The sequence below is a fragment of the Alligator mississippiensis genome, chromosome 5, assembly GCF_030867095.1.
Source record: "Alligator mississippiensis isolate rAllMis1 chromosome 5, rAllMis1, whole genome shotgun sequence".
NCBI classification, from domain to species: domain Eukaryota; kingdom Metazoa; phylum Chordata; order Crocodylia; family Alligatoridae; genus Alligator; species Alligator mississippiensis.
This window is the reverse complement of record NC_081828.1, coordinates 172,980,473-173,002,664: the sequence shown is the minus strand read 5'-3', so window position 1 is coordinate 173,002,664 and position 22,192 is coordinate 172,980,473. Positions and strand designations below refer to the sequence as shown.

Sequence of the window (22,192 nt, the reverse complement as noted above, 5' to 3'; positions counted from 1 at the left end):
GAATGTTTGTTATGATCCAGACGGCCATTTTTTGCCCAATCTAATCTCCCCGAACATCTGTATGGATTGGTACTTTGGTAGACTTAACCCTAGTTAAGTCAAAGTGTAGCATCTGCACATAGCCGTAAACATCAAACTCTCAGAAGTTTAGTGTAAGTTGCACTGATTATTATCTCTGTAACAACCAATGGAAACACCCTTGTGCATGAGTTTGAGGTGTTCCTCAGTTTAGGTTGTGCCTGTAAGTAGGTATAGCGGCTGAAGTAAAAATGCCTTACAAGTAGATCATAATGGAATTTCAATTTGTTTGTGATTTACTTCAGTAGAAATCACTTGAATTTATATATAAAGTTTCACAAGAGTACTAGCATAATTGAAAATTCTTGAGCAAACTTCATAGTTTCATAGTTTGATAATTGGTAGGGTCGAAAGGGACCTAAGCACATCATCAAGTCCGACCCCCTGCCATGGGCAGGAAGGGATGCTAGGGTCAAATGACCCCAGCTAAGTGGCTGTCTAGCCTCCTTTTGAAGACCCCCAGGGTAGGGGCGAGCACCACTTCCCTTGGAAGTTGGTTCCAGCTCCTAGCCGCCCTGACATATTTATTTGTTTTTATTATTTCCATTAGAATACAGTGACAATCTAGCTACCTAGTAGGAAAACCCATGCCTTTTATATTTTAAGTTAGCGGTATTCTTAGTTTTAAGAGATATCGATGGGCATTACAAGATCCAAAAGAGACCTGGTTTAAAATTTGAATAATTTGATTTAGAATATTCCTCAAATGCTAATTATCCATATAAAAGTTAGATCAAATGTCCTATAAAAAAGAAATGAAAAATACTTAAAAAATTACTAGCTTTAATATGAAACCTAATAAATACAAAATTTAAACTCACATTGCTGACATCTGCCACTCTCACTTTAACAACATGCACAGTGCCTTCAGAGCTGTCCTGGAGCCCTGCCCAAGGATTTCAGAGTGGGAGCAAGTGCTTGTTTTCCATGCTGTGCTGATATCATAAATAATTCTAATGCAGTAACAAGAAAGTAAATAAATTTCTGCTAATATAAAGTATCCTTAAAATAAGAAAACAGCAAATATGTTATCACATGAGAGAGGCCAGAGTTTGTTGGAAAATAAATGATCTCTTCTACCATGAGCCTGGTTTTACAAACGTAAACCTGAGCAAATTTGCTTACATGAATACTCTTATTATATTTAATGTGCTACTCGTGTGAGTAAAAGTACCCTGTATATAAGTATTTGCACAAAGGAAAATATTATTGGATACAAAACTAAAAGCAGGAAAAGAACATATAACAAATAACATAATTTGGAGGACTGCTTAACTGCTCTGAATATCCTATTTCAGCACTAACTACATAGTAAGTATCTGCATTTATATAGAAGAGGGGTGGGGAAAATATGGCCAATGGACTGGATCCAGCCCACCAAGGGATTTTGTCTGGCCCGTGGCAGATCCCTCGGTCCTGCCCAAGCCAGGCATAGGGAGCAGCCTGGGCAATGGTGCGTGTGGCTGGTCCTGCTGCCCAAGGGCATACAGTGGGGTTGGGGTGGTGCTGCTCCCAGACTTGCTTCCAGGCAGCCCTGGTGGCAGCAGCTTCTTCCAGCTGCCACCAGCAGCAAATCCAGCTACCAGGTGTTGGGGCAGACCTGCAGTCCACTCCCTACGCTCCTGAGGCAGGCACTGGTTCCATGGACTGGGACATGCAGGGAGGGGATTGCAGCTTTGCTCTGGGCCCTGGCCCTGCAGTGTCACTGTCTTGTGATCCCAGGCCTGGCTCTGCCCTCCCATCCCACTCCTGGACACAGCTCCCTGCCCACCCATCCATAGCCCTGTTCCATCTGCCAAGCTATGTGCCCTGTCCGTGTGGGTCTAGGGCCGGGGGCAGAGCCATGATCTACTGTCCACCTGCCCCTGCCCGCAGAACCAGTGCCTATCTCAGGGCCATGTGGGGAGTGGATTGTGGCTGTGCCCTGGGCCCCGGCCCCACGTTGTCACAGCCCTGCAATCCTGGCCTCGCCCACCTGTGCTGATCCCAGATGCTGTTTTCCGCTCATCTGCAGCCCCATCCCAGCCGCCTGGCCAAGTGCGGAGCAGAGCCACTTAAGGAGTTTTGATGAGCTGTAGTGGGGGGAGGGTGGAATGTGCTGACCTGGTCCATGACAGCTCACCAAAACTCCCTGAGTGGTCCTCCAGCCCAAATAATTGCCCACCCCTGCCATAGACTATACTGAATGTCTAATGGACAGTATGTGTTATATATGTATAATATGTATAAAATTCTCCTTGTGCAGAATATGTATAAAATTATTACTGATGCAAAGACACAAATGGGCCTCCTAATGGGTCTCCTTTTGCAGATATAGTCCATAACATTAATTTAACATTCCTTTTTTTCTTTTATTTGTTAATACTCTAATGTAAAGTGCCCGGTATGCTATTGGAGCTGTTTGATGATAATATAAAAGACATTCACAGTCAAAAATGACAGGTGGGCAGCTAATTTCCATTGAAAGGGAATAGACATTATGTTCCTAACTGTAATCTGTGCCTTAGCAAATCTCTCCCAACATTTAAAAATAATTTTTAACAAAAATTATTCTAGCACTTACTTTGAACATTGTGATGATAACACTGTTCACTTTCTTCTGAGGATCTGAAAGTACTTTGCAAACACTGAATAAGCTTAATAAAATGTAAGTGTGCTATGTATTTTTCTCATTTTTACATAAAGGGAAAGTGATGTAAAGAGAGAGAATACCATATTTTCTCACATCTAATATGCCCCAAAGTAAAATATACAACTTTTTTGGAAAGGCAGAATGAAGAAAAACGGGACTTTCTCAGTTATTGCTGCATGGAGTAGGGACAGTGCCTAATCTTCAAATGACTCACTCTCCTTTTCCTGCTTAACTAAAAGCTGAAATCTTAGCTGCTACTGAAGGCTGGTGTCCACAGGTAGATCTCTGATTTTTAAGAGAGCTTAAGAGTCTTCAAGGCTGTGAAATAGGAGGAGAGAGACCAGGAGCAGCCAGCAAAATTGCTCTAAGGAATGTTAGCTTGATTAGTGGAACATCAAGACCATTAAAAAATGAAAGATGTCATTAATATCTGTGGAGTGAAGAACAATTCATTAAGTATTCAACTCCCTTAGCTGCCTGAATAGTAATACCACAACTGCTGCTTGGTAGAGCAGGAATCAAAGCAAGTGATTTTATTCTGGGCAGAAAATCAGTTTTCTGCTTAAGACACTAAAATTGGGGGGAGGGGGCTGGGGCAAAGGTGTGCATGGTATCTGAGTAAGTTTGGTAAGTTACTTTTCCAAATTCACAGAGTTAGTTGCTGACAGAATAGTAATGCTGAGGGCTCACCTGGTAGAGACTGACCTGTACGCCAGTCCAATAATACAAAGGAAGGGAAGCTATCTTAAGTGGCACTTGAAGAGCCCTTCAGAGTTGAGGAAATCCAGATGTCAGAGAGCCCAGCACACCATTCCCCTTCTCGTCTACTGGAATGTAGGCTTGATTAGTTCTATAACAAGTATAACAGTGTGCAGGATAAGAGACATTAACTTTTATCTGACATAATTATCAATGTCCTCGTTTAATGGTTTTTCTCCTTAGTGCATATTCATTTAGAATACCTGGTGGTGTTTTCCAATCATTGTAAGCACTTTTCATTGCTTTTATGCTGGTTATTCTTACTTAAAAAATAGCTTGAACCATGCTGTGCTTTTCAGTATTCTCCCTGTTCTGTAAGAGAGCTAACATTTCACAATCCAAAGAACCACCCACTGCTTCTGTTCAAAACCAGTAAAAGTATTTTTTTTTTTCATGCAGGGTGAAATCTTGTTTCCACTGAAGCTAATGGCAGTTTGGCCAGTGAATTCAGTGGACCAATTTTTATATTCCAGTGACTACTTCTTCAGAAATGTGTCTTTCCGTACACATCTTTTTTTTGTCTTATAAATTCAGCAATAATGAAGGCAACATGAGTTATACACCACCAATTCGGTTCCTCCCATACTGATAATGGAGATTCCCAGCTAAGTCTTGACTGAGTTGCAGAGGGGTTTGTGTATGGGAAAAGAGATAGAAGGGAGAGGGGTCCCAGTATGGAAAAGGTTGAGAAAAGCTTTTTATAGTAAAACTGACTTCCTCTGGAAGTGCTGCAGCACTTAGATTTTGTTTTCCTATACTCTGATGCTAAACCACTACAACGGTTCTACCGTATCATTTGGAAGCCACAACTGCTTATGCTAGATCTAAAAAAGAAATAATCATCGTTGCATGCAGAATTCTGTGCTTCTATACTAACTTGGTTTTAGAAAGTTTGTAAGTGTTACAGATTTAGGGCATTTATACACATGTTCCAGGAGTGTGTGTCTGGGGGGGTGGGGGAGGCTTTAATTAGAGTGCCTGGAATTTCACATGTATCAGTATCCCCATGCTGAAAAATGGCTGTGGGGGTATAGTTAAAGTGGCCCTGTCACAATTTTTCAGCATGGGGATGCTGATGCATGTGATGCTGGAGTCTGCTGGAGCATGGTAATTACCATGCTCCAGCAGACTTAATCAAGTCTCCTCTGATGCACTGTAATTACAGCACGTTGGAGTAGCCTCGCTGCACATGTATAGGCACCCTTAGATTTTAAATAACATGCAAACAACCCAGGCCTAATGAGAGGATACTGAAGTGTTTTAATTCCATAACATTAAGACAGGGGAATATGCTACTGATGAAGAAGATGAAGACATGGGACCTGTCTTGCCAGGAGGTGACATGGCAATTGAAGTGTTTGATCTGCCTGAAAATGATGACATGTTTTCCCCAAGCGAGTTGGACACCACTAAGCTTGCTCACAAGTTCAAAGAGGTAAGCTCTAGGTCTGGGATTTTTGGGGGCAGCATTGATTCTAATAAATATATTTTTTGATACTTTGGTTTCCTCTTTGATTAATATAATTGATTTCCAGCTTATTTAATCAATACTCATAAATGGCTTGAGCAATTCTGTTTAAAATTAAGGGAGATAGATTTTCTTAGCTGTTTTAAATACATTTTGTCAGGTAACTGTTGTGTTGACAAAGGCTCTGTGAATCATGAATCATTAAAGCTGCTTATTAGAACTGAGTATAATTTACGGCTTGATGGGTTTTCAATAAAAATGTACTTTTATGTCTCAGCACTTTACAGGTTTTTGGCTAGGAAAATAAAGATGCGAGTTAGTCCATTAGTACCTTCTAGATTATCTTTCTCAGTGCTGTTCACTGTAGGATTCAAACCTGAAGAAATACAACTAGAAAAATTGGTTAAACTTAAATAAAATTAATGTAATGGGCTTTTCTTTGTTTCCTCTACACATCTCACATAAACACTCTTAAATAGACTGTAATGCAGCATGTCTGGTGGTTAGTTCACGAAAGGCTCCTGACTTGAGAAACAGGCATATTATATTGCAGGATGGAATATGATTGCTGTGGCAGTTCTGTGAGGGAAGAAAGCTTAGGTAGAGTTTGCTAGTATTAAGTTTGGCTCAGGTAAGAGAATCAGTAAATTCATACCCCAAATATGGTGCACCATCTATAGTACTGCTGTATTTTGGGTTCTCATCTCTGTGCAGTCTGTGCCTCATCTTCTATGAAATGTAGTCAGATCAGCATATAAGATTTGATGTGGTACCACTTCTCTGTAGGTAACAATATATATATTATTTAAATAAGGTGAATTTGGAAAGCTTAGGAGCAGTCAGATCCTCACAGGCGAGGTGAACAGCAGAATCCACATTTTGTAAAATGGGAGATTTAAACAAAACAGGATCCCCCTTCCACAAAGCCAGTTCTTTTCTGTAGATATAAGTGATTGATTGGCCTTTGGAAATGGATGTGGAAGATAACCACATCATCATTCAGTCAGTGCCCTCCTTGTATTAGGTGCTTAGCATTATTCAAAAGTATGTCAGTCCCCACTGGTGGACCCTCTTCACTGGTGACTTGGTTCTCTCACTCCTTTGTCTTCTGTATAGTCATTTATACTTGTAAGGAGTGGTTGTTACCTAGTGGTTGTTACCTAGTACCTAATCTAGCATTCTGGATTGGTAGTGTTTACATTCTTCTTGCACTCGGTATATGCAAAGTGCATAAACAGTGAAGGGCAAGCAAATCCAATTAGATCTAAATGGAGCAGGACATATATCCACCTACATAAGGGCTGAAATCTTTGATTACTAACTCAGATGACTGTAGCTGTTATACATGTTGTTGTTTACATTTAATACAATAAAGACTTGTATGATTGATATTAAAGAGCATACTCAGGTATTTTCCAAGGTATATGTCCAGAATTCCTTCAACACTAGATGTAGTATTGCTGCCCACACTGCAGAGTGCACTTTTTTTTTTTTTTTTTGCTAGGGTTGCATTTAAAGATTCACTACTCTTTCTTGTTCTTATCCTGGAGATATGTGACAGTGTTAAATAAGTGGCTGAACATAATCTTCAAACATAACAGTTCAGCATAGTTAGTTGAATTCAGATATTGTAGGTGGATAACATGCTCAGATAATTTGACAGGCATGCTATTTAAGCATCTTATGCCTTTTGCTACAATTTTTTCCTTTAGTAGGCAATTGGAATACATGCTGGGTAACTTCAAGCACATGCTTTCACCACCTTGGACCTCCATTTTATGAATCTGTACAATAGGGATAATATGACCTTCTGGAAAGTGCCTTCATATTTACTGATGACAAGTACTATACAGGAGCTAGGTAGTAATAATAATATTTTTAAATGTTTTTATATAGTGTGTGCATATTTGTAAGCATAAATTCAGTATGGCAATATTGGTAGGAAAGACATTTTTAAAAATTGTTTTATCCCATTAGAATCCAGAAATATGATGCTAGATATACATGTACACTGCTAGCCCCTAACACAACTCCTGCCAATAATACCCTCTGATTCTAGACAAATTAATTTGTAAATCTTTTTTCTCTTTGTAGTATCTTCAGAATACTGTTTCTATCGCTGTGAAAATAAATTTATCAATATTCATCAAGATTTTGAGGAAGAAATTTGTGTGTGTGCATGTGTATATGTATATATGTATGTATGTGTATGTATATATGTATAAAGTATTATCAGCACCATACTGATTATATAGGAAAATATGAAATAATATTTGATTGCCAAGTATTTGCATGACATTAAATAACCATGGAATAAAATGTGTTCTCCTTCCTCAAGATACATACATGAAATATTATACAATTCAAGTGCAGATTTGCTTGTCAAGTCATTTACCTCACCCATTTATTGCTAATGCAGAACTATACTAAAACATCTGTGCCTTCCATCAAACAAAAATATGTATTTCCCTTCCATATTGCAAGCACAATTTGATTTTGTCTAAACAGAGACATTTCAAAGATCTAGGCTAAGCAAAGGAGCATTTTGCTGCTTCTGCTTTTGAATTGCTTCTATACCAATGGATTTGCTATAGCATGTATTGATTCAATTATATGACTCAGTGATCAGTATTCATTTTTTACCTAATAAGAGGAAGTGTAAAAAATAACTGTTAAACCCATCTGTACCTGAGTGGATTATAATTTATGCGAGAGTTTGGGGCTTGTTTGTTTGTTGTAAGATTCTTTTTAATGAGTAGGCTAACTAATAAGCTTAGGTGTTTTCTTAGGAGAAAGGGCAAAGGGCTGCAAGGAATGGACTTTCCATTGCAGCACCACCTCTGGGAAGGGCATAGTCTAAAGCAGCCAACCTCCGCCTTAATTCATCTCATCCCAAGGCAATATGCTTGTTAATAAAAGTTATGAGCAGGGATCCGGGTTTTCCATTTCTCATGGAAAAACAGAAAAAAAGGTGGATTTTGCCTTTCAACCAAGATAAATGCAGATTTGTAATCTTAACAGAGAAATGTGTGAATTTGCCACTTTTGCAAAGAGCTATCTGCAGGCTGGCAGAGTCCCAGCCTGCAAAGGGCTGGGGGGAGAGAGAAAAGGGAGATCAGCCAGGGGATGCCATGTGCATGTGCATGTTTATGCCTTCACATGGCCCTTAGGCAGCCTGGAGAGCAGCTTCTGCATGTAAGTCTGGGGGGAGGGGGATTGAGGTCCCCATAGGGAGGGAGCTAGGGAGTTGGGCAGGGCTGGGGCTGGGGATGCTGCCCAGCTCAAGTGTTGTGTGTGGCTTAGGGCCCAGGTCTGGAATGCATGGCTACAGGGACCCAGCAGGGAGCTGGACAGAGCCTCGGGTGCTTGGGGGGGGGGGGGGAACCTGGCTCCCTGCCACTGCACACATTCCTGGGGGGCAGGAAAGGGACATGTGCACCCCAGATCTGTGCATGGGGCGGGGGTGAGCTGGCCACTGGGCCTGGGCTTCCCACCCTGCTGCCCTCCCCCTGGGGCCTCTGCAAGCCAGTGGGCAGGTCCCGGTACAGCAGGGCAGAGCCAGGTTGGATGGGGAAGCTTGTTGGCCCTATTAAGAGCCCTGCACCCCCCTGGTGAAATGCCCACTGCCCACCTAGCAGCAGCATGGGTGGTGGTGTGGAGTTGTACCCTCACTGCTGCTGGGCAGGCAGGGCCATCTTGCCAGGGTGGTGCAGAGCTCCCAGTAGCAGTAATGAGCTTCCCCGCCTGGCTCCTCTCTGTCATGCCATGCCAGATCCTGCCCATTGGGCCCCCTCTTCCAGGGCTGGGGGGACTGTGGGTAGCAAGTGAGGGGCACCAGCAGGGCTGGAGGGGCTGTGGCTTGGGTGTGAGGGGTCTGGATCTGTGTCCTGGTGAGTGAAGGGGCAGGGGGAGCTCTGATTTTCCATGATAAAAAACCCAAATCAAATTTTATAGATATTTAGAATTTATTTTATTATAGTGATTGAGGCACTGGTAGGCTTCCAAACTGCTTTAAATTTTGAAATATATCAATAAAACATTGTGTTCACCTGATACCTATATATATAGTGGTGTTTCACTTTAATCACAGATTTGAGATTTTTAAATCAGGGAATTTGCTAATTTTAAAGAGAAACAGAGAACTCCAAATTTCTGTTAAGGGTGGAAGGAGATAATTTGAGCTGTATTTGCCTCCAAAATGCTCCCAGATAAATATCTTGCGTTCTGAGAGGAATTTATCTTAGATTTCTCTTCCTTTTTAATAATAAAATAGCAATGCATTTAAAGAAGTAAAGTTTTGAAGTAATGGAATTGAAGAAGTAATGGAAACTTCTTTTAAAATGATCAAGTCAGGGCTTTAGCTGGTATAACTGGCATAACTCAATTGGGTTTAATGAGGGGCTGTCCTAATTTGGGCCAGCTGAGAATCTGGTTCTATAAGCTTTCCATTCCTAGAGTTCCATAATGAGGGATTACTGTTGGAGAAACAATGCGTAGTGTTACTGCCGATGGCATCTGTTTGCAATTTCTTTGCATGGGCATTAAGAAAGCTGAAGTGGTAGCAGTCAGCTTAGTGTTGCTTATTGGACCATTAATGAACTTGCCAAATCCCTGGCCACCTCCACAGAAATGATAGCCAGAAACTCTCCCCAAATGACTTGTAATGAGTTCGGGTTGTTGCTGTTGGCCCCCAAGGCTAGGGACAGATATTCAAGAAGCCAGAGCCTAAATTGATTTTCTGGGGCTGCCAGAGCCCTCCAAGCCATTCCCCCCCTCCCCCCCCCCCCCCCGGCAGCACCACCACGGTCCACAGCAGCTTTTCCCTCTCTGCAGCAGGGCCCCCTGCCAGGAACAGGCTTATGCTCAGGTAAACCATGACAGGGGCTGTTGCCCCTGTCATAGTAAGTCCCCCCTTGCCAATCCAGCAGCTGGGCAGTTGCAGGGCCAGACACCGGCCAGCAGGGCCCCATAGGCAGGGAGCAGGGAGTGGGGTTATTCCCCTTACTGCCCCCAGGGAACCGCAGTGAGGTCTGCCCACCCCAGTTGCTGCTGCCACCGCTCACTCTGTGCCTGGGGCAAGCGGTGGAATAAGTCCCTTCCTGCTCCCCTCCCTATTGCATCTGGCAGAGGGGGTTTATTCTACCGCTTGCCTCAAGCAGGGAGCAAGTGGCAGTGGCAGTCAGGGCGGGCAGACCTGGCTACGGTTCCCCAGGGGCACTGGGTTGGGGAATAAGCCCCCTCTGTGCCCCCTATGCCTAAGTGACCATGGGGGCTCACTGCTGCAGCAGCAGCGAGGGGGGAGTGCCTGGCAGACCTGGCTCGGGTCCTTGCCAGTGGGACAGGGACAGGGGAATGAAATCCCTCTCTGGCCAGACCCCCACCACTGCCTGTCCCTGCCTGTCCCTGCTCCAACTGGGGAGCAGAGGGGCGGGGTCAGCCCTGCTGAGCTGGAGCAGAGAGCCCAGCCCAGAGAGCATGCTAGGATGCTGGGGGACTCTAGTTTAAGTTAAACTAGGAAGGGGTCTGGGACAGACATTGCATAAACCAGTTTGAGCCAAATCAGTTAAGTCTGATACTACATTTCACTAGGTTCATCACAAACAGGTTTCGGCCATTTTGAAACTGGTTTTTATGTGCACTGAATATCTCTTCTGTTACACATTTAAACCAGTTTCTGATCACTTAAACTGGTTTATGTGTAGTGTCTGTCCCTATCCCAAATGTCAATATTGAATTGCTTTTAAGGAGATGTCTAATGTATACAATTGTTTTCCCCAAAGGGTATAAAACTCACTAGGTATTTTCCATACCCACATGAATCCTGAACAACTTGGGATCAGGTCAGTAATGAAAGAATCCAGAAGTGGATTTTGCCTTTACAAACAGAAAACATTGAAGTAATTCAGTTGAGAGCTCACAAATAATAATTTTGAAGAGTCTACACTGAAGGGATCTCACATGAATGTGAGGTCAACCCAGCTACAGCTCAACATCCGATTTAAATAATTGCCCATCACTAAGGTGTCACTGAAAGATTTAGTTTAATTTATAAATGGAGCCTACTACAATGTACAGAAACAGAGGGGATGGGGATTAGTAGCCATTAAAACTACAGAGGAACTAGATTAAAAGCTACAAAGGAATTCCAAATTTCCCAGTATACCTGTGGATTCAAATCAGCATAATATTCAGAATTGGCTGATCTGATCAGTATGTGCGTGGAAGAAAATGGGGTTCCTTGTTGGCAGTGAAGTCAAGTTTTCCCATTTGTGCGAAATGCTTGATGAGGTCTTCTGTCAGTTCAAAAAAGTATCATTGGTTATGTTACGAGCACATAGAAAGGCAGACCAACAGTAGTATCTATATTGTCTGGTGTCCTTATATCCAAAAGAAGCTGCACTTGCAGCATTCCCGTGGTTCCGAGAATCTAAAACTGGAGTCATGTCAGTGATTACATTTACTTGAGATCAAGTAAATTTTTTTAATACTCAAATCCGAGAGGCTTCAGAACATTTAAGTGCAGGTGTAGATTAAGTCCTTTAATGCAAACCAGCACAACCCAACCTGTACAGTGGCGTGGTGAACTATTGGAATTGATCAAAAGTCTATTCTGTTCTCAGATAAATGGTCTGTCTGGACAATTCCTAAGGCAATGAGAAAAGATTTTTTATTTTTATTTTTTTGCCATGGCCACAGTTGGGGTCCATCCAAAGTTTAAAGAAGCAGAAAAAGATTAGGTAAACTGGGTTGGTGACAAATTTGAAACAACTATCTTAAAGATTATATCATTTCTTGTTTAATTTGTATACTATATGACTCAATATATCAGAACCGGAAAGGGTCTCTCATGAGTCAGGCCCCTCTAAGGTCCTTGGGAGACACTCCAGGTAAACAGCACTGGAAAATTACCTCTTACATCTAGAGGCTATAAATATTTGCTGGTTGTAGAATCTTTTCTACTAAAAGTCTGTGCAGCTCTGACAGCAGCTAGAGGTTGGCATCATAGCACTTACAGGACCAAGATACTCTAGACCAGTGGTTCTCAACCTTTTTTGTACCAGGCAGGACCCATTTGTAAACATCGATGGCCAGTCCTGACCCAGTGCCCCCTCACTCCTGACCTGCTGCCCCCAGGTCTCAGCCCCCAGTGTACATGTCGGGGGGAGAGGACGCAAGCAGCCCCTTGCAGGCTGGAAGTCTGCCAGCCTGGAAGGGAAAAGCCACAGTTTCCTACATTTTTCTCGTTTAAAGGGAGAATCCATTTTTAAAGTTTGTTTGCGACCCTTTCATATATTCTTGCGACCCACTTTTGGGTCGTGACCCATGGGTTGAGAAATGCTGCTCTAAACTATAACCATAACCGTAACTCTGTCCTTATGAAAAGGCCAACTTTCTAGCACCATTCTTCAGCAAGCTCCCCACCATCATAACCACCCATCCAACTGTCCATTCTGTTCTGTGATTTTCCAATTCTGGAAAATTACAAACACTTTTTTTTCTGAAGAAGACAGTGCTGCCTGTTGTTATTGCCTGTTTAATGTGTCAAAGCTGGAGTCTAACATGGGGAGATTTTTATAGTCTAGCAGCATTTGTGGAGGAGGATCCTACCAAAGCAGCTGCTACAGTTTTTCTGCAGACAGGTATCTCTATAGAGGGGACCTGTCATGAAAGTGAAGCCCCTCTGCAGCTTACCACTTCCACAAAGATGCTGGCACTGGTAGTAGGAGTTGTCCTTTTATCACAAGTCCCATTCTTCTGAAGTGTATTCAGCCAGCTCAAGAACTTTTCCCTCTGAACTGACAGCACTGTTTTACAGAAAGCCTTGTCTCCTAGAAAATAGCTGTTCCTTTGCTAAATATAGTTCACTGTATCTCTCATGCACCATAAATACCCCATGATTAGGAAAATCTATTCCCTGTGAAGCATATTAGTTCAATATAAACTTTTCAAAAAGCTTTTTGCACATTATTGAAGAATGGATTTATCAGCTGTTGATCATGTTTTTCGATGTCTAAACACAACACATGGGAACCCGATTGGTTTATGAAAGGGATTGTATGATCCTACAGTATCAGACGGCTGGGCTCACTGACCCAAGAGGTCCCTTCCAATCATATGATCCTAGTTACGTTGAATAACTTCAGTACATTTTGTCAATAAATAAATAATACTAAACACACCTTGATGTCATGCACAGTTTTTTTAACCTATAACCTTTCTGGAAACTATATAACAGATTTACCTGAAGATCTTAAAAAAATAACTTTTGCTCAGAGCTTTTTTTGTTACACTGCAGTTGAAAGTAAGATTTCCATGTGTGTGGGCATATCCATGTTAGTCTCTAATCTAGTTGCCTAGGTAAAAATACCAGGGAGATGCTGGCAACACACGCTTAAGCACAGTTTGGCAACCCAAGTACATATCCAAGGTTGCCAACCCTTAAATCTAAATATATGCATTAAAATAAATAACAGACCTTCTCCATTGATATACCACAGACAAAGGCAGTCATGTGAAAGTGTGGTATGTATAAAATAGAGAGGCTAAGGGCTTGTCTTCTCTGTAGTGTTAACTTAAGCTATAATTTGAGTTTTGCTTTGATCCAACTCCTGTTCACACATACAAATTGCTGGTTTGCATTAAGTGATACTTTAAAGTTAGGCCTTCTGGCCTGTCAGGGGATGTCAGTTGAAGCTTCACTGCTGCTGATGCTCCAGTAATGCAGTGGGAACTCAGCTGCAGGTTATAGTTCAAGTTGTCATGGCTCTTCAGTTACTAATCCAGCCTCTGCACGCTGCTGATGAACTCACTCTGTGTACTCAAGTGCTGTTTTGTAGCATGGGCTCTCTCACTTGAGTGAACCTAGCTTTGGGTAGAGTAACTCCACTGCAGAGAGAGTAAGCCCTATGAGGAGATCATCATTTTTCCCCTTCTCACTGTTCGTGGTACACAAATGTATGGAATCTTCCCTTCAAATTTCTCCACCATTGCAGAGCAATGCAATCCTATATCTCTGCTTTTATTCCCTGCTACATGCCTGCACTGTCAATGCATTGGGACTGTCTGAGAACACCAGCATGCACTGGGACATTTTCACATTCTGATCAGAGGACAGCAAAGCCAAGCAGCATTGCATCTTTTTTTTTTTTTTTTTAAGTGCAAGATATTTGCCTTTGCCAGACAGATTGTATGTCCAAATCTAAAATTATGAGTGGTTAGGCGGCATCCTATCTTTAATTAGTTTGCACAGACTGAGTCATTTTGCAAGCTAGACGTTTTAATTTACAATCTACTGCACTGCAGCACTTCTGTAGGCCTTCTGCTACGTAATGTATTCAACTCGCAGCACAAGCTTTAAAAATACTGGAGCACTCCCTATCATAGTTCACTTGTTTATTTTATGCTTTCAATTTTAGTTGCAAATCAAACATGCAGTTACAGAGGCTGAAATTCAGAAGCTGAAAACAAAGGTAAGAATCAATATGTAGTTAATACATGCTGGTATTTTTTTTGTAATGTGAATGCAAACCTAAAAATGTGTAACTGTGGGTGAGGAAACCAACCTGTTTTTTACGAAAGGCTGCTTAAGAAACATGAGTGGCATAGCTAGAACTTGCCTTGGTATAAACTGTCTATCTGAAGTTTCAGCAAAATCTAAAACAGTTCTATTAACAGAAATTGCCAATGTATGTAGCTTCAATTGAATATAAATGTTATATAGGATAACATAATGACTAAATGACATACCTTTAGCCTGGTACTATGTGTATTTCCTTTCACAATTCCTGAAATAATGTTTTGGTTGAATAAATGTAGCCACCTTGAAAGCTTTCTGACTAGCAGTTGCCTTAAGAGTTACTGGGGTTTTTTTGTTTGTTTTTAAAATAATTTTCCTTTCATTAGCTACTAATTTATTTTAAAGTATTTAATCACATTTTACATGCAGTACAAACTACTGCATGTTGTTGCGGTGCTGTTTAAAATGTATTTTATAAAGGCAAAATATTTCCAATTCGTGGAGAAAATTATTTCTTGATTTGTTCTTAGATATTAGAGTTAATTTACTGTATTTAATAAAAATTAAAGGTTCTCATCATATATTTGGCTTTCTTGTACTAGGATAACCTTTTATAAATTCAACTGATAATAATCCAGCTGTTGAGTAATGTTAAGTTTTATGATACCATCTTTCCTGCCTAGTTTAGCTACATTAAAGAAGGAAGTAAAGAAAGACAGAAGAGCATTTTCTTTATTAGAAGAGAGTTAAGATTTTTTTCCTAAATAACATCTGTATCCACAAGGTATTTTGTTTCCTGTTTCTCAGCTGGATCAGCCAGGTATCTATTAAAAAGAAATTGTGAAGTCATTTTCTTTTGTTTTTCTCTTCTAGCTTCCTCTTTGACTTTGCAGTTGGATCCACATGGGCAGACCCTTGTGCCCATGAGGAGCCCTGTTGTCCTAATAGGGATGCTACAGAGATATAGGCATTCACTTTTGCAGGTTCAGTTACAAGACTGAGGCTGTGGTCCTTTTCTTCCTGAAAGGTACCTCTCCCAAAGTTTGAAATAGAACCGGTATTGAATCTACTGGTGAACAAACCCATTCAGGCTACAAGTTATTGTCTCTGTGTGTGCCTCATTTAAAACATCAGTACAGCTTTGCCAGGGTGCATTAACTACTTTTGATAAGTAAATGGGATGAAAAGTATGATTTGCTTTTCGGAAATTTGGTGGTTTTGAATCTGCAAATGCCACTTTCTGGCCCTAATCTAGACAAGCACTTACAACTACAAATAACTTTAATAATGATAATAATAATAATAATAACACCACCAACAACAACAGCTAAACCATACATGGCATTTTTCATCCCTAGGTATCACAAAATGTTACAAAGGAATTGAATATTCCTTAGTTAATGGACAATACTACTCATGCTTAAAGTAAAGCAGGTCTTACATGCTTGGTGGCCACAAGGCTAGGAAGAACAGTACTTTATAGGGCAGAGGTTTATAAAATAGAAGGCATTTTTTCTTTCAAAATTACCCAAGTTTTGCAGTTGCAATTTTGTTTGGTTCTGAAGGTGCTCCAAAAGAAAGTAACACCTCTTCTGAATGATGCTACAGGACCACACGTGACCTCAGACTGCAAAACAAAAGGGATACATCCAAGTCCTCATCTAGTGTGTGATCCTGCATAGCTTGTGTGGAGGAGCAGCTTCAAATTCCTAACTTAACTAAAACATTTTTATGGCTCATAATTGAATGATTAGTAGGAACTCTCTTTTTAACACAGAGTTTACACTGTTTAAGCTAATTTAATTTCATGTTTGAATATGTGATTGCTTTGATCCCAACAATAGAGTTTAAAAATAAATCAGGATTACATTTTATAACAGAATCAGAATTTCTCTATCCTTTCAACAGCTATGAAGTAGATTAAATATTAAGTTAACAACTTTGTGTCAATATAATTCCAAAAAGCCTTCCAAACCAAATTGTAATTGTAGTTTTGCTGATGTACCTTCAGTGTATTGAGCCCCTGATCTGTTTATTTAGCTTTGTAAATTAAGTTGATTGTGATTGAGAAATAATTCTGGTCTGAAAATGTGGCAATAGTTTCAAAGTACCAAATCGGTTCTAATTTTGGAAAGATGGAAAACTAAATTAGAGGTAGCTAACTTTTTTTGTTTTCTAAATAGCTTTCTGGTTAAATCAGATATTGAAGATATTAGATTCCTGCTAATAGATACCTGTAATTTTGTAGTTTATAGTCACATAAGTGTTTCCTGCCATTGGTTCATGTTCATGGAGCAAAATATATTCTCACCGTGAATGGATATACCAGAGAAATCACCAGCATGCATTACGAGTGAAACATCAGCATTTTAAAATAACCTCCTTATTCCACAGGAAAACAGAGGCTGCACAGGAGACCAAAGGCAAAAGACTCAGATTAGTTTGTTCATTATTCTTCCTTGTTAAATAGTAAAAGAATGTTTTCATTATACTATAATACTGTTTGTCTTAACAGTTTTTTACTGTTAGAACCACAAATACACAGCTATTTACTGCTCACAATATTTCAAATCATCCTAAATTGCTGAATAATGAAGCTTTTTACTGACTAGCCTATGAATTTGCTGTGTTCAGCTACAGGCTGCTGAGAATGAGAAAGTGAGATGGGAACTGGAGAAGACCCAACTCCAACAGAACATTGAGGAGAATAAGGAAAGGATGATGAAACTAGAGAGCTACTGGATTGAGGCACAAACCCTGTGTCATACTGTGAATGAACACCTCAAAGAGACTCAAAGCCAGTATCAGGCTTTGGAGAAGAAATATAACAAGGCAAAGAAATTGATCAAAGACTTTCAGCAAAAGTAAGCAGTTACCACAGGCTGACAGATTAAATTAGAGACTAGATGGGCACATATTACTGCATCTCTTGAAATACAGACCCTGTTTTCACATTATTTACTTTCACATCAAAATCATTGGGCTATTTATCACTGAGAAACATTAGCATCGAACAGGATTTTTTTTAATGATAAACATGAGATTAATCTGTAATTCTCAACCTCAACTGTTGGAAAACTATGAAGTCACTAAATACAATTGCACACAGCCTAGAGCAATCGTGGCACGACATCTTGATGTTTGGTTAGAAACGCTTCCCTCGATTTGTTATGAAGTTGTATCAGTTTGACTCTCCGTTGTTGTGTACTGATGCAACATCAAACAGCAAATCAGAGTGTGACATTGTCACAATGTGCTTTTCCTCTTCCTCCTAAATACTTAAGACTTTTTGAGTTGAACAGAACTAAGTAATGAACACCTGAAATGTTTCATTTTGATTCCTACTTCTGACAGCTAACCACGGAAACTATTTAATTAATTTATAGAGAACCTCTCATTGCCCAAAGTATTTTACATAGAAATTGTTCCTCCCTTGCTGAAACACAGTATGTTTGGAAGGAAACTCTGCTGTTTAACAGCATTAACCAGCTATAAAAAAAACCAGAAAAGAGCAAATATGCTTTACCTCTGAAACTCTAGGATGGATTTATAGTTTACAGATTTATGATTTATGGTTCAATAAGGACAAGTGCAAAGTCATTCATTTAGAATGGCACAGTCCCATATGCCAGTACATGCTGGGAACTAACTGGTTAAGCAGCAGCTTGGCAGAAAAGGATCTGGGAGTTACATTGGACAATAAGCTGAATATGAGCCAACAGTGTGTCCTGGTTGCAAATAAGTCTAACAGCAGGCTGCGCTACATTAGTAGAAGTGTTTCCAGCAGATTGAGGGAAGTGATTATTTCCCACTATTTGGCATTGGTGAGGCCATATCTGGAGTACTGTGTCCAGTTTGCCTCCACCCCCTACAGAAAGAGTGTAGACAAATTGGAGAGAGTGCAGAAGAGGGCAGTGAACGTGGTGAAGGGGCTGGGGCACATGACTTCTAAGGAGAGGCTGATAAAACTGGGCTTATTTTGTCTAGTGAAGAGAAGCCTGAAGAGGGATTTAATAGCAGCCTTCAATTACCTGAAGGGAGGTTCGAAAGAGGATGGCGCTAGACTGTTCTCAGTGGTGGCAGATAACAGAACAGGGAGCACTGATTTCAAATTGCAGCAAGGGAAGTTTACGTTGGATATTAGCAAAAACTTTTTCATTAGGAGGGTAGTAAAGCACTGGAACAGGTAACTCAGAGAGGTCATGGAATCTCCATTCTTGGAGGTTTTTAAGACCTGGCTAGACAAAGCTTTGGCTGGCATGATCTGATTGTGGATGGTTCTGTAGGAGGTTGGACTAGATGATCTCCTGAGGCCCCTTCCAACCCTAATTTTTTATGATTCTGTGATTTAGATAGGTAAAAATGTCATTATCCAAACTAGAATTTTGCAAGTGCTCCAAAAGAAAGCAGCACCTGTTGTGAATGGTGCCATTGGGACCATACACAACCTTAGATTTTCAAAGGAAAGGAAGAAGTAGCAATCCTCATCTAGTGCGATCCTGCATAGCTTCTTTGGAGGATCTATCTCAAACTCCTAACTCACCTAAGAGATTTTTTTATGGTGCATGATCTTCTAATTAGCAGGAACTCTCTTTTTAACTCAGGATTATTTTAAGAAAATGAATACAAAGCATGCACCATTTCAGTAAATAGAATTTACTGTTATAATATGTGATTGTTTTGATCCCAGCAAATGTATTTTTGCCCCTAAGAGAACTTGACTTCATCAAGCGCCAGGAAGCTGAACGGAAAAAAATAGAAGATTTGGAGAAAGCGCACCTTGCAGAGGTTCAAGGCTTACAAGCTCGTGTGAGTAATATTTGCTCAAGTGCCTGAAGACTAAGGTAATTCTGTTTGATAATCTGGAAAAAGTAGTTCTAGTGATACATTTGTGCTAATAATGGCATATGTTTCTCTTAGATTAGAGACTTGGAAGCTGAAGTTTTCAGGCTACTGAAGCAAAATGGGAGCCAAGTTAACAACAACAACAACATTTTTGAAAGGCAGACATCTTTTGGAGAAGTCTCCAGAGGAGATCCAGTGGAGAACCTAGATGCAAAGCAGGTGTCTTGCCTGGATGGCTTAAGTCAAGGTTTGTTTGAACCAACCCAAAGCACTCATTAATTTTTATCATGAATTTCATGATTATGATTTAGGGCTTTACTGTAAATAGTAAATGAATACCATAGTGATCTGGTCATTTCAGTAAAATGCTGTATCTAATAGCACATGCTTTGTGGTATTCCATCTAATGGCTGTGCAGAGCACCAAAATAGTTGTAAAATACATTTTCAGCAGTGAATGTAAATGATTGCGGCCTGTTAATAAAGCAGAGGTCATACCTGATTCATTAAACCTCAAAATAATTTGCAATAGGATGCCTTCAATATTTAAGTTTCATTCAGCATTTGCATTGTGTCAATAAAGTAGGGGAAAATAGTATCTCCTTCTGTGTCATATGTCCTTAATTATCAACCAATTGTCAACCAAAGAACAATCAGAAGCAAATTTAGCAAAATGAGAAATGCAACATAAAAATGACCCATTGTAAATGGATCCCTTTTGTGTGTACAAAGAATATCCAATTATTTGTATTTACAGTGTATGTATATAGTTTAAAATATATCTACCTACAGATAGGTATGTATATATGTGTATATATACACACCTATATGTGTACATATGTGTTTTGTCTCTGTTCATCTGTATATATAAATGGGAAGATATTACATATTACATGGACATGTCAGAGCATCATTTTAGGCATGATAGTGAATCTCTAGTTTGTGATGTCATTAGATTTCACATGGCTTAACTCTCTGTTGTCTTGTTTTGTGTTTTATATATTTGCAGAACACAAATTTTAATCAGAAAAAATGTTTTTATTAAAGTCATATACAAAAATCCACCTTTTCCCTTTTCCCTGTTGTTTGTTTTCTAATGAAAAATTTACAGTGGATTTTAAGCTAGCGAAAAACAGCTCATTACTTGATGGTTCTGTAATAGAAATGGAGATAACATAGTCTATTATCGTACACCTGATTATTATGCAGTGCTGTAATGCAAATTGTACCAATTAAAAGTTTTGGTCTAGTGGTTTTCTTCACACTTAAAAACAAGTTTTGGTTTATAGCTAGTTCACACTTAAAAACAAGTTTATGGTTTATGACCATATTATTTTTAAGGAAATCCAGGACACTGCCCCTCAAGTCAGTGGTACTGCTGCAAGCAGAGGCAGGCAGGCAGGAGTGCAGTGCTCAGTCCAGCAGGGAGGTGGAGTTTCATGATGCACCACGCAGGTGGGTGCGCAGGCACTGCTACTGCTGCCCGTACGTGCCTGGCCCTGCTCCTGCTGAGCAGTGGGTGGAGGGGTTGGGGGGGAAGGTGGGGGTTGGGCTGGATGCGGCAACTCCTGCCTGGAGTGGAAATCAGCTGGAATGAGGTGGGGCAGGGTGAGAGCACTGCTGTGATCTGTTTACATGTGTGTGTATGTCTGTGTGGGGCATCTGTGTGACTACACATGCCCGAAGGCTGGCACTGTGTGGCAGACAAAGTCACCCCACCAAATTCTGTTCTCAGTGCCAAGAAAGTGTCCTAACAGACTTGGGACACTCTCTAAGTCACTCTTGGCACTGAGAAAAGAATTCAGTGGGTGAACTTGTCTGCTGCTCAGTTGTGGCCTTAGGGGAGGAGGATGTGTGCAACCGCCCAGGGCGCCATGCAGTGCTCAGCTCAGCCCACCCCCCTCCTCCAGCCTCTGCTCAGGAGGAGCAGGGCTGAGCACATGCAGGTGGCAGTAACAGTGCCTAGCTGCCCGCCTGCCTGCCTGGTGTACTATGCCACTCCACCTCCCTGCAGAACTGTGCACCACATCTCTGCCTCTGCCTACAGCAGCTGATTCCGGCACTTTTATTTCAATTGTCACCAGCTGGCTGGGATGGTAAGTTAGGAATAGTCAGATGCAAAAGCATGAAGTGAGAGGGGAATAACTAGGAACTAGTACATTGGAGAAGAGTAATAGGAGAATTATAATGAACGACAAATTCTATGAGTAAACAAAGGTAACAGCCCAGTGCCCTATTACTCCATAATAACAGAAGTGTCCCAAATGAGGTAATTGCTCTTTTCTTCTGCAAACTGGTACGGTCTCAGTTAGGACTCTGGGGCCCACCAAAATCAGTTTGCACATCATATTCATGTTTGGACTATATGCTTTTATAAAGTATCGGCAACCTGGAGATAGTTCAGAAGAAATATAAGTATCTTGCCAGCAGCACCTCTGATGTAATGTAAGGTAAAAGAATGAGCCAGACACAGTCTGGAAGGAAGTGGAAATCTCTTTATACTCTCAAAGAGATGTTGTCAAGAACATAAGGAATATCACACTTATTAATTAATAATGACAGAACAAGAAATTAAAGGGATTTAACATGCATCATGAGACATTGAATTAAATGTAAGTAAAAAATAATAACTTCACCATTAAAATTAATCAAGTAGTTAAGCAAGCTGTTAGGGAAGGTGGTAGGGGCCCCAGCCCTAAAGACAGTTAAAACTAGACATAGCTGCATCATGCATATTTTAAGAATAATTAAATCAATCCTCAGATGGGAGATCGGCAAATAAGAAGGGCTAGAGATCAATAGAGATTGTTTCCAGCCCAAAATAACTGAGTGAACACTTGGGCAGGTCTTGATTTCCCAGGGGCCTTTAAAATCCTAATAACTGCAGTGTAGAA

At 40.6% G+C, this 22,192-nt stretch overlaps 1 protein-coding gene across 11 annotated transcripts in view; it reads left to right on the top strand.

The window, feature by feature from the left end:
• PPP1R9A (protein phosphatase 1 regulatory subunit 9A) overlaps positions 1 to 22,192 on the top strand; it is a 256,192-nt gene that overhangs the window by 191,809 nt on the left and 42,191 nt on the right. For all 11 annotated transcript variants that reach the window (XM_019497853.2, XM_019497854.2, XM_059728981.1 and 8 more), the window contains exons 7-11: positions 4,749 to 4,904; positions 14,354 to 14,407; positions 17,089 to 17,318; positions 19,167 to 19,263; positions 19,375 to 19,546. In XM_019497853.2, coding sequence (XP_019353398.1) covers positions 4,749 to 4,904; positions 14,354 to 14,407; positions 17,089 to 17,318; positions 19,167 to 19,263; positions 19,375 to 19,546 — 709 coding nt within the window. The remainder of the gene's footprint in view (positions 1 to 4,748; positions 4,905 to 14,353; positions 14,408 to 17,088; positions 17,319 to 19,166; positions 19,264 to 19,374; positions 19,547 to 22,192) is intronic.